This window comes from Elephantulus edwardii, unplaced genomic scaffold, assembly GCF_000299155.1.
Source record: "Elephantulus edwardii isolate Elephantulus edwardi_28Jun2011 unplaced genomic scaffold, EleEdw1.0 scaffold00006, whole genome shotgun sequence".
In the NCBI taxonomy this organism is placed as follows: Eukaryota; Metazoa; Chordata; class Mammalia; order Macroscelidea; family Macroscelididae; genus Elephantulus; species Elephantulus edwardii.
The window spans coordinates 30,962,547-30,975,076 of NW_006399756.1; the positions used below are offsets into that span (position 1 = coordinate 30,962,547).

Here is a 12,530-nt window from a genome sequence, read left to right on the forward strand (position 1 = left end):
CTTGATGCTTGTTCACTGCCCTGAACCTATGGAAGTGGTTGCTACACATGTTGGATGTTTTACCCCATGAAACTTTCTTCAGACACCCATCAGTGGAACAGCCATTATCAGAAACTACTTGTGATTTTACAAGCATAATGTTTTGATTTTGTGTAGTTTTAACCTCTGAACATACATGGTTTCATAAAAAAAAATCAATGAACTTGTTTAAATAACCACAACTACTTAGGAAAAAACATTATGATCCAGTATAAACTTGGTATAAATATTATTTTCAAATCACTTGTAAAGTTTTAACTTTTGGGGTGCCTAAAGCCCATAGTGGTCGTTTATACAGAAAAGAAAACCTCAACATGTATTTTAAATAAGAGCTGTTTGCCTATACTTTTGAGGAAGTAAAATTGGACTCGTTGGAGAATAAACCCTACCTCCTTGTGCTGCACTCGATGAGTGTGCTTGCTGGCATTGTAAGGAGTCAGCTCAATCCCGTTTTCAGTTTTACTGCACATTTGGCCATTTCCCTTTCCTGCAATAGGGACTGTGCCTTTGTGCCTTTGCTACCACTTGGTTTCTCAGCCTTGTTAAGAACTGTGCTGTATGTGTATATGTATTTAAAATGTACATTTAATAATATCAGAGAAAACACTTCTTAATTTATAATGTATTTTAAAACATTTATCTGTTTTTTCATTTGTAAAAATGGGTCACTTGTCAAAAAATCTTCATGTCTTGTCATACAAATTTATAAAGGCCTACACTTCTTTATCTGTAATTCCAAAATACAAAAAGCTTGAAAATAAAGATTTTTAAGCTTTGGGACAAGTCATTTGCTTGTAAATCTGAATTGACATTGGATCTATGTATCCCATTTAGTGTGAGTATTCATTTACATTGCTGCAGAAATAGTGTTTTTTATTATAAGAAGTGCTGCCTCAGACCCTATTAGGGTTATATAGTGGCATACTATGATACATACACTGAATTACCTTTCTAAAATCCAAAAATTTCAGAATTCTGAAATACCTGGCTTGATGAGTTTCAGATAAAGGATTGTAGGTCACCGCATCTGTTAAGTAAGTTGGAAGGTATTGTTTAAAAAAGAAATGTGAAATGCTTTTGTATTTTAGACAGTTTTTCACTTTGTGTATTAAATAATTTTGAAATTACTTTTTGAATCTCCATTCATTAAAATCAAGTTGTAATGTTGCAGTTGTTGTTGTTTTGTGCCGTCGAGTCATTTCTACACACAGTAACCCTCTGAGGAACGGATTGGACCCTCGCCCTGCCCTGCACCATCTGACCCTCTCTGCTGTGCTCGAGCGTATTGTTGGAGTCACAGTGCCAGTCCCTCTGGTTGAAGGACGTTCTCTGTTTGTAGGTCGTCCTCTGTTTGTGTGACCCTCCGCCTTTCCCAGCACGATGTCTTTTTCTAAGGACTGGCCCCTCCTGAAAACATGCCCAAAGTATGGGAAACAGAGCTTCACTATTCTTGCCTCCGGGGACTGCCCTGGTTGCCCTTCCTCCAAGACAAGACTTGATTGTTCTTTTGGTAGTTCACGGAATAGTCAGTGTTCTTCACCAACACTTCAATTCAAAGGCATCTGTTAGCCTTCTGTCATCCTTATTCATTTATTGCCTATATTTCAGATGCATAGAAAGCAATTAAAAATACTATGACTTGGATTGAGCACACCTTAGTTTTTCTGGGTTTGTTTGTGGTTTTTTTTCCTCTCCACCTTTTATTTTATACTGGTTTAATTACAAAGTTCATATACATTGTTTTTCACACCACACACCTTAGTTTTTAAACAGACATCAGTTCAATTGAGCAGAAGCTTTGTCTTGACTGGGTACCCCAACTCCAGTTTTTTTCTAGGCCATTAGGTACACTGTCCCAGGCCAGGCAGTTTTCTGTTTTCCATGGTATCCATGTTTGTTTTATATTTACAGTCTTGCTTGTTTTACTCTTAGGGAGTACAGTACTTGTTGGACAGTTTGTTGTCCTGGAGTGACTTGCATATTGCTATGATGCTACTAGTTTTTTAGTTCATGTATGTATATGTTTGCTTGTTTATAGTTTGCTCTTATGGACTAGCACTTGTCTGTCAGTTTGCTGTCCTGGGTGTGGTGATTTGTGTGTTACTGGAAGCTATGCTACCAATATTCCAAATACCATCAGTGTCACCAATGGTGGACAGGTTTCAGTGGAGCTTCCAAACAAAGAAGCAATACTAGCCATTCACTTCTGAAATAACAGGCCTTCCAAAACTCTCAAGTTGTATTAAACTGTTGATTATGATGTGGGAAATGTAAAAGTGGAAAGAAGTAGAATCAGAACATAGAATAGCATTAGACTCACTGTACTTAGTAATTAAACAGAACTTATGGAAAAGGTAGACTAGGCTAACTCCTTTAAGAGGGTCTTTATTCCTCGTAGAGAGAGCAGTCCTGTCATCAATATCTATGTCTAATAATTATGTCCGTACCTTGCTCTAAATCATTTACCCTTACATTATCCCTATTTTCCCTAGTGGTGGTATTCCCCCCAGACAACCAGGCATGAAACCTTTAGTTTGGTGTTGTTCTTATATCCTGTTAGTCATCAGGTATCATTGTCTCCTTTAGCTGGAAATTCTATCCCTACAAACTTTTTAACTAGACAGTCACTCTCTTATTTCCCTAGTTCTGAAAGATTTAATCAATGAACACTTATTGTATGACATGTGAATTGAGTGTAGCCTGCTAACCAAAAAAGATCAGTTTGAGGGTTTTATTTATTTTTTTTTAAAAAAAATCCATTTTTAATCCAATCACTTCATGGGAGGAAAGTGAGGCAGCCCACTTGTGCAAGATTTACAGGCTTGGTAACCCTCTGGCACTTCTATTCTGTGCTGCATGGGTCATTTAGAGATGACTCTGAGGCAGTAAGTTTTGGGGTTGCTTGGAAGATACTGAGCTAGATAGTGAGATCAGACACAGTTAAGACAGGCAATATAATTATTATGGGTCAAGTTGGAACTGACTCAAAGCTGACCTGCCAGCAGGTTTTCAGAGGCTATAGATCACACGAGAGGAGATTGCAGTACAGTAGAAGATTGCTTGTCTGTAAGTTTGAACATTTTAAGCCATCTAAGCATTTGATTCATAAAGGGGCTTTTTTGTGTCTGACTTTATATTTCTAAATAATACTGCAATGACAAAAGATACAGAGTGGGGCCATTTTAATAGTGGCTAGCGGGATGTTAGCTCCACATGATGCCTGATCAACATGCTGAGCAGGTTGGTGTGAGTCAGAACAGTAACTATCATGGTGATTTCATCCAGTGACAGACCTTTATTGAGGGAGCTCTGGTGGCCTAGTGGTAAGGAGCTGTGCTGCCAATCCGAAGGCAGTGTTACAATCCACCAGCTGCTCCATGGGAGAAAAATGGTCAATCACTTATATGATTTACTGCCTCTGGAGGGTCAGCTATGAATCGGTTCCGACTCATTAGTATATAATATTAACAATACTGGAGTCCTGGTAGCACAGATGGAGCTGCTCAACAAAAAGATCAGCAGTTCAAATCTAGCCCCTGCATGGGAAGAGGATGAAACAATCTGTTGCTGTAAAAATTTATAGTTTTTGAATCTTAAAGAAGCATTTTTACTGTCCTACATGGTAATTGTGATTTCAGTGAAAGCTGAAATTGTGAATTCAACTGTATGGTCATGGGCTCGTTTTACTGAGGACTTGAATGGGTACTATTTATTCCTTCCCATTTCCACTGCTACTACTAGTATATCCCTGGGCTTGCAGTTTCCTAACCATGTGACTTCCTTGCCTTGGTCTCTCTCCAATCTGAGATACTAGTTTAGCCCTGGTTGGTAGTCATTAGCCTTAAGCACTACTTTTCCCCAATTCCTTGTTCAAGAAGTTACCTTCCAAGTTGCAAATACCTTTACTTGTAGTACCACTGCTAGCCTTTCAAGGCTTGTCCATTAAGCTTGGTACCACTGAATTTCATCTATTTATACTGGTCTTAAAGTACACACACACACACACACACACACACACACACACTCACTGACACACCCTACACCCCAGGGCAACAAATGTAGACACAAAGTTGTCTCAGACTCACTAGGAAATGTATGACAGAGTGGAGCTTTATGTCTCTGGGTTTTCAGTGACTGATTTTTGGAAAGTAGATAACCAAGCCTTTCTTCCAAAGGTGCCACACGGTGGATTTACGGGTAGTGGCTAAACAACTTAACCGCATTGCCCAGGGACTCCATTCAGGCTTTCCTTATTCCCATCGCTCCTCTTTTCCTTATCTTAATGATCAGATAATAAAGGTGCAGAATTTTTAAAGGCCAGAAGAAAATAAGGACTGCTTCTTTGTGACATTTAATAATCCTATTCTCACAGTAGAAAATGGGACAGATTCTGGTCCTACCCTCAATGTTTGTTGTTGTTGTATGCCATTGAGTCAGAATCGACCCATAGTGGTTTTTCAGAGGCAGTTAACCGCATGGGAGGAGACTGCTCATTCTGACCTTAACAGCAGGTTTTCAGAGGCAGTTAATTGCACTGGAAAGAGATTGCCTATCCTTCTCACGCGGAGCAGCTGGTGGATTCAAACCGTAGGACTAAGGGATTGCAGTGCAGTTTCTTACCACTAGGCCATCAGAGCTCCCTATGTGTTAGATTCCTATTGCCTGAATATCCTTTAAAAAAAACAACCCTCAATGAACCAGCACTAAGTGCTCAAAACAGTTGATGACGTTTAATGGAATGTCCACAGCATTTTACTTGCAACAGGTATAGTAGATTCCAGAAGTGCATGATCTATGCCTGAAACGTGTTTGGCACACAATAAGGCTAGATTTAATCCACAAAAGGATAAATAACCCAAACAAGGATCACAATAAGAGAGGAGGTGGGTTATCTTTACAAGAACATATTGTCTTGTATGTTCAGTATTACTCTTGTATCCTACTGAGGCCCCTGGATCCCCTAAAGACAGTTTACTCCTGATCAAACACTTAAACCTTCAGAAATACCTAACAACCGGGCAAACCACCTAGAAAGTAACTGACATTTTCTTGCAAAAATCTTCGCAGCTGGTAGCTTGGAGAATTTTGTCCCGTGCGCTCCCCGTCTCTCCGGAACTGGCGGCGGCGTCAGCGTGCATCCTCGCGCAGCCGCAGTTCTGGAGGCGGGGGTGGGCGGGGCCGGCTGTCGGTGGCGGTTGGCGCGGCCGGGGAGGCGGCTGCACGTGCGGGCGGGGGCGATGCGTCACTGACCGGTGAGGCGCGGCCTGGGGGTCGCCCCCCTTCCCCAGCAGGCAGCCGGGCGCCTTCTCGGGGCCTTCCGGCCGGAGGGCAACCATAGGGAGTAGGGGGTTGTCATGACGCTCACATGCTGAGTTCGGTGCACGGGCTGGCTCGGGCGGAGGGCTTGGCGAGGGGGAAGCAGTCTCCTCAATGAAGGGAAAGGGGGACCAGACTCCCCCGCTCTACCCGCGGCGGGGCGTCTAATCTGCGGAGGGGGAAAGTGGTCACGGGAGGGGATGGGCCTGTCACTCACAGGGCTGGGGATCCTTCCCTCCCTCATTCAGGAGGAACAAGGATGAATATGACACAAGCTCGCGTTCTGGTGGCTGCACTGGTGGGGCTGGTAATGGTGTTCTTATACGCCTCCATCCACAAGATCGAAGAAGGGCACCTGGCTGTGTACTACAGGTGAGGTTCTAGAAAGGGTGCTTGCTTCCTTTAGAGGCTGGGAAGTTGTTCCTCCTGCAGCATCCTGGAAAGTATTCCCCAGCCCTGTAAAGTGATTTTCATTCCAGCCCGAGAGAAGGTATAAGGACAGCAGTAGGTTTTTGCAGGCCACGTCCCAGGTGTGTGTGACAGTTTCCGTGAAACACATTCTGTTGCCAGAAGTTCGGATCCTTGCTACTTTTAATGTACATCATTCAGTTATTTCTAGAGAAAAGACAGGAAGTAGTCAACCCACCTGTTGCCCAAGAGATAGGCTATCTTTATATTCCATGTAACAGCACAAAACTATTAGTTTGTAGCTGTAAATGGTTTTGAGTGAATCCAGCTCTGTTTATGGTTGTTTCTTGACTTTTTCCTTTTAAAGACGCAGAGCAGATGGTTCATGACGCATTGATGATCTTAGCAGTTGTTTAATCACTTCCTCTTTAAAGTATAAGCAAAGCTGATGGGTCACCTATCTCCCACCTTTTATTTCAAGTTGGGAAGAGGGAATGATGTAATATGTGCTGCTGTAGTTGAGCTGGCTTTATACATTCCACATTCCAATTATTAAATGATACTTGCAGTTAACTGAAAGAGATCTATATTTGTTTCCATTCCCAAAAAAAAGGTGATCCAACAGAATGTGGGAATTATTGAACAATATCATTGATATCACATGCAAGCAAAATATTGCTGAAGATCATCCAAAAATGGCTCTAACAGTGCAGTAACACAGAACTGCCAGAAGTTCAAGCTGGGTTTAGAAGAGACTGTGGTACCTGGGATATCATTGCTGATCTCACATGCATCCTGGAAAGCAGAGAAAACCAAAAGAATGTCTATTTGTGTTTTATTGACTATGCAGAAGTATTTGATGGTGTGAATCACAACAAATTATGGTTAACATTGAGAAGAATGGGAATCCCAGGACACTTAATTGTACTTATAGGAAACTTAATATCTAGACCAAGAAGCTGTTGTCCAAACAGAGAAATGGAACATGCATAATTTAAAAATCAAGAAAGGCATGTGTCAGAGCTGTATCCTTTCTCCATACCTGTTCAATCTGATGCTGAGCAAATCATTCAAGAAGATATACTTGATGAAGAATATGTCATCAGGATTAGAAGAAGAGTCATCAACAACCTGCATTATGCAGATGACAAAACCTTGCTTGATGAATGAGGAGCACCTGAAACACTTGCTATACAAGCTCAATGAATACAGCCTTAAATATGTATTGCATCTCAACCTCAGGAAGACAAAAATCCTCACTGTTGGACTAATAAGCAACCTTATTATAGATAGAGAAAAGGTTGAAAATAAACACCCTTGGTACCAGCAATCAGGAGATGTCTTGCATTAGGCAAGTCTGTTGTCAAGGATCTCTCCAAAGTCCTGAGGAGGGGTGATAATTATTTGAAGACTGAAGTGTGCCTCATTCAGGCTATAGACTTTTCATTCACTTGCTGTGTGTGACAGAAGAATGATGTCTTTGAATTGAGATACTGGAAAAGGGTACTGAATATCCCATGGCCTGCCAAAAGAACAAACATATACCTTAGGAAAAGTGCAGCTAGAATGTTCCTTGGAAGCAAGGAAAACATAGCTTTGTCTCACACACTTTGGGCATGTTGCTAAGAGAGGCTATTCTTTGGAAAGGGGTATCATGCTGGGAAAGGTGGAGGGTGAGCAAAAGAGGGGAATACCCTCAGAGAGACACTGTGTGACTCAAGTTTATCAAAGGTGATTAAAATGGCACAGGATAAGTCAGATTTGTTCATCAAGTCACCATGAGTTGTACTTACCTTGATGGCATCTAACAAGAGTTGAGATTGCATAATTGTTCCTTCAGCATAGTTACCACCAATTCCATTTTGATCTAGACTAGAAGAGTAGGAGGCATAGTGACACTGTAGATTGGATAGTTGAAAGGTTAGCATTTCCAGTCAGCCCACTATTCTGAGGGAGAAAAATGAGGCAACCTGCTCTTGTAAAGATGTGCAGTCTTGGAACTCTTAGACTATTCTAGTCTGTCCTGCTTGGTGACTATAAGTTGGAATTGACAGGAGTGAGTTTAAGGAGAAAACTGTGTAAAAGCTGAGCTATGATACTAGTTTATAAATTTTTTTTCATGTTTCTGTCACACATCTCAACTTGCTATTTCTACTTTTAGATCCATCTTGAGTCTTAGAAACAGTTTTCAGTCTATGGAGTTAGTTTCCACTACAGTTTTAGCTTAAGAAATGACCAATTCATCTAGTTCCATTTTCTTCCTGACAGTAAAATCAAGCAAAGGACATGGCTCTCAAAAGAATTAGAGATGAACCTTAACTAGTTCCATGTTTCTTTAGTTATTTGCTGTGGGTTCTTTGCACACCTATTTATATTCGCAGAGTCCAAGTTCTCTGAATTTATTATTATGTGAAGTAGGACTTTATTTCCCTACAGATTTCTTCATTCTTTTATAATTTTTAAGATGGACCTTCTGATATTCACTTGTGTAGTGAACAAGTCCACATTCATATCCTGTGTTAATTTGTTATCTTACCCCACACACTTCATCTTTCCATGCTAAGTTGGTTTTTTTATACACTTTATGCTGCCAGTATTTTTATTGCTTTGAAGATGGACTAGAAGATACTTTCTTCTTATTTGAGTATTTATGTCTTTTCAACCCAGTGATTGTTTTGATCTGATTGTTGTTATATATGATTGAAGCACAGCAACTGTGAGCCTTTTGAATTTTTTCCCCGTAAGAAGGTTAATGACTAAGGAAAGTCCTTTGAACCTGAAAGTTGTGCTAGAGACTCAGAGGTATAGACTAATTGAGCTTATGAAACAAGGTGTAACACCCAGAAGTTTAATTTGATCTTTTCACCTTTTGGAATGTGGCAGGTATGTTAGGGAATAGTACTTTGTTCACAATGAATAACTTGTGTTAGTAAGACTTTAAACTGGTCGGTAGCATGAGAAAAAGTATTTGTTACAGCATTTTATATTTGGGAAGAGAATTTATCCCTTTATAATCCTGTTGCATTGAAACATCTTTTTGCAGGGGAGGAGCTTTACTAACTAGCCCCAGTGGACCAGGCTATCATATCATGTTGCCTTTCATTACTACGTTCAGATCTGTGCAGGTGAGTGATTCCTAGGCAGCCCCCACACTGGATAGACAGGTGTAACAGGAGCAACCACCACACTTGTGGGTGGAGGTGGATGTGCTTATTACTTAAGCAGGTAGAAGTATTAAATACAGAGGTTAAAGTTCAGAGTACAATTGTTATGGCCCAAGTTATGATAATTTTTCAGCCACCTAATTCTCTTGACATGCATTGGAAGTGAGTAGTAGGCAGCTTGGAAAGCCTGACTTTTCCCATCTGTTTAGTGGTATGTAGCAGGGTTTCTGGCAAAGATTGGGAACAAAACTGGAAATGAAAACCAGTGACTGCTGGTTTTGAATATTGGTTTCCATAGAGGCAGCTCCAGGGCTATTGATAGATGGAGGATCTGAATTTTCAGAAAGATAGTCTTTCTGCCTCAAGTTTGTACCTGGAACATTAGTGCAATTTTTTGTGGGCACCAGTGAAAATTCTCTTTTGATAGCAACCTGGAATATTTGAAGTCAGCACTTGTCATCCAATAGAGTATCTAGGTCATGAGAAACAATAAACACTTATCTTTTAACACAAGTTGATAAAGTAGGATTGTTGTGAGGTGTCATCAGTAGGTTCTCTTAGTAATTCTGCACACAGTAGAATGAAACACGACCCATTCCTCACAATCCTCACAGTGATGCTACTGGTGTAGTCATGGAAACTGCATTTTTTAAGGCTCTTCCTCTTTCACTCATGATGTCACTCACTCAAGGGCTGGTCTCTTCCAGATAACGTGTTCAAAATAGTGAGGCAAGTTCTTAACTATCTTTGCTTCTACAGAGAATCCTGCCTCTTCTTTTTCCAAAACAGAAAATGTGTTTGTCCTGCCAGGCGCCGTGATATATTCAGGGTTCTTTGTAAATGTCGTAATTCAAATACATCAATTATTGTTCCATCTTTTGTATTCCTTTGCCACGCTTTCACCTGCATATGAGACAGTTGAAAATACCAAAGCTTGTTTAGCTACACCTTAGACCTCAAACTAACATCTTTGCTTTTGAATACTTTAGAAAGATCTTCAGAAGCAGATTTGTCTGAGAACGTAAATAATTCTATTTCCTGACTGCTGATTCAGATGAGTGTTGATTATGGATCCAAGTAAAATGAAGAGAATTGGACTGAGACTTGTTGCAAGGTTTCGATTATTATAAATCTTTGGATTCAGAAGGTGTTTGATTACGATTTGCTGCTGAATTTTTCAGAACTGGAGGAAATGACATTTGTCTTATTTTTTAGCTGTTGAATCAACCATTAACTTGTGGTGAGTCCAGGGGTCAGAGTATGAGACTAATAGGGTTTTCATTGGCTGATTTGAGGAACATAGATTGTCAGACCTTTCTTCTTTGGTTTTTTGTTTTGGGTTGTTTTTTTTTTTTTTTCAGTCTGAGAGTACTGCTGAAACGTAGTCAGCTTCATAGACGTATGCACTCCAGCTCCACTGAGGAGTGGGTACTCTCTGTGCTTGAGAATTAAGCCTGTGTCTTCTGCATGAAGGCAGGTGTTTGCCCACTGAACCACCACTGTTCTCTATTTCATCTACTAAGTCTCTGCTTTCTGCTAAGAGAGTGTCATTATGAATACTTGCATCTCCTGGGTCATCTCCTTGTCCTTTTTGAACATAACATAGTTTGAGAATATGTCTGTTGAAGAGAAATGTGGTCTTCCTTTATTCAGACCCATTGCTGTGAGGGTTTCCAGAGGCTGAAAATTGCCTGGGAGGAGATTGGGCGTCTTTTTCCCTCTGGCTGCTGGTGGACGCCTTTAGATTGGCAGCATAGCTCCCTATAAACTACACCAGGAAGAGGCAAGGCAAATAAAGAAAGGAGGGAGGGAGAGACGGCAAAAGAAGAGGCAAGCATGAACCAAGCAAAAGGGAATAAGATAAATACAGGACAACAACATGGACATTAACCCTAATAAGAAAGATCATGCTTGCCAGTTCTTTTGCCATCTCTCCCCCCATCCTTTCTTTATTCACCCTGTCCTGTCCAGATCTTTTCTGCCTTTGATAGGCTCACCTCAAATCACTCCTCTTCGCATTTTACGACTTAATGTTTATATTGTAAGGTTTAGCTCTTGGTTTTACTTCCTTTAATAATTAATTACTTCACTATTTACTATGTCTTTGTGTGTGTGTTCTTTCAAGGAAGTCTGCTTCCAGAGGCTTGAGGTCAGGAGTTGTGTTCTATTTCTGCCCTTCCCACTCAGTGTTAAGGCTTAGGAAGTAGTGTGGTAGTGAACATGGCTCCAAAATCTGAAGACTAGATTCTGTCCTTACTTCTGCCACCTTTTAGCAGAGATATTTACCTTTTGGCAAATTGCTTAGCTGTTATAGACTTCATTTGTTCCTCTGTGAAAAAAGGGATTTTAATTACATGACTTCACCTTCTTAACAACCCAAACAAATAGTCTATATTGATGTTACCAGCAGCAACATCAGACCTTTAGAGAATTATGGACTAATTTTCAGATAGTGGTTTAGCTAGGTAAGTCTGTCTCTGTCTTATTAAAGCTTAAAATACTAAGTCATGTTCATACAGAGATATAGAAAGCAGATTTAATATCTGTGTACTTAAACTGATAAATTCATCTGCTAAGGAAATGAAAAATTTAGATACTTCACATCAACAGAAAAATCGAGTACTAGAGTCAGATTCAGTAGGAAAATTCTTTATATGTGAAATCATATTCTATGAATTATTTTTTTAATAAATTTTTATTTTATATTGGTTTGCTTACAGAGTTCATATACATTGCTTTTCACTAGAACTTTTTTAAAGTTCTTTTCAGTGACTAAATCATTCATGGAACAAAATTGTATCATTCAAGCTCCACCCTCATTTCTGTCACCAAGGCCACAGTTTCCAAATGCCAGTCTATCTTTGTTTCCAAATTCTGCATTCCAGTCACCACATATTATTAATGTGTCTTGATCACATGCCCGAGTAATTTCATACTGCAGAAATTGGTAGAAAGACTCAATTGCTTTGTCCTTGGCCTTCATGGTTGCATTTTATTTGCATAATAAGTTTTAATAGATTTCTTTTTGGATGTGTATGGATAGTATCCTGCCACAGCATTGTACTTCAGGAGAAAACTTAAAGTGTTCTTCTTTTGGCAGCACTTTTCCTCTTCACTGTGCATTCCCAGAACAATAGATCCTGTAATCATCTAGTTCAAAATGGCCAGTACCAGTCCACCTCAGCTCACCATCTCCGCTCACCAGTGCCTACAATGTTGATCTTTAAACATTCCATTTCATTTTTTACTACTTCTGATTTTTCCCAGTTTCATACTTTGTATGTTCCATGTTCCAGATCTTAATGAATTTTTGGAGCTCTTTTTCCTTCTTTTTTGAATGCCTTCCAACCTGATGGGCTCATCTTTCTGCCGTTATATTCAGCAATATTCTTCTGTTAGCATGTTGTCAGGCGGGAGTAGTCTTTGGGGGGGGAATCATGCTAGAAAAAGTAGAGTGAATGCAGACCCTTAAGGAGATAAGCTGAAGCAGTGACTCTAACAGTGGGCTCCAGCATGTCGGAGATCGTGAGCATGGTGCAGGATAGAGCGAGGTGTGACTCTTGCTCATAGGGTCGTTACGAGTCATAGTTGACTCGAGGGCGT

General features: G+C 40.2%; 1 protein-coding gene across 1 annotated transcript in view; it reads left to right on the top strand.

Moving 5' to 3' along the window:
• Positions 1-5,225: 5,225 nt before the first annotated feature.
• The window catches only part of ERLIN1 (ER lipid raft associated 1), a 41,962-nt gene continuing 34,657 nt past the window's right edge, over positions 5,226-12,530 (top strand). The window contains exons 1-3 of the mRNA XM_006880034.1: positions 5,226-5,291; positions 5,604-5,727; positions 8,807-8,888. Of these exons, the coding sequence (XP_006880096.1) occupies positions 5,615-5,727; positions 8,807-8,888 (195 nt within the window). The 5' untranslated portion in view covers positions 5,226-5,291; positions 5,604-5,614. The remainder of the gene's footprint in view (positions 5,292-5,603; positions 5,728-8,806; positions 8,889-12,530) is intronic.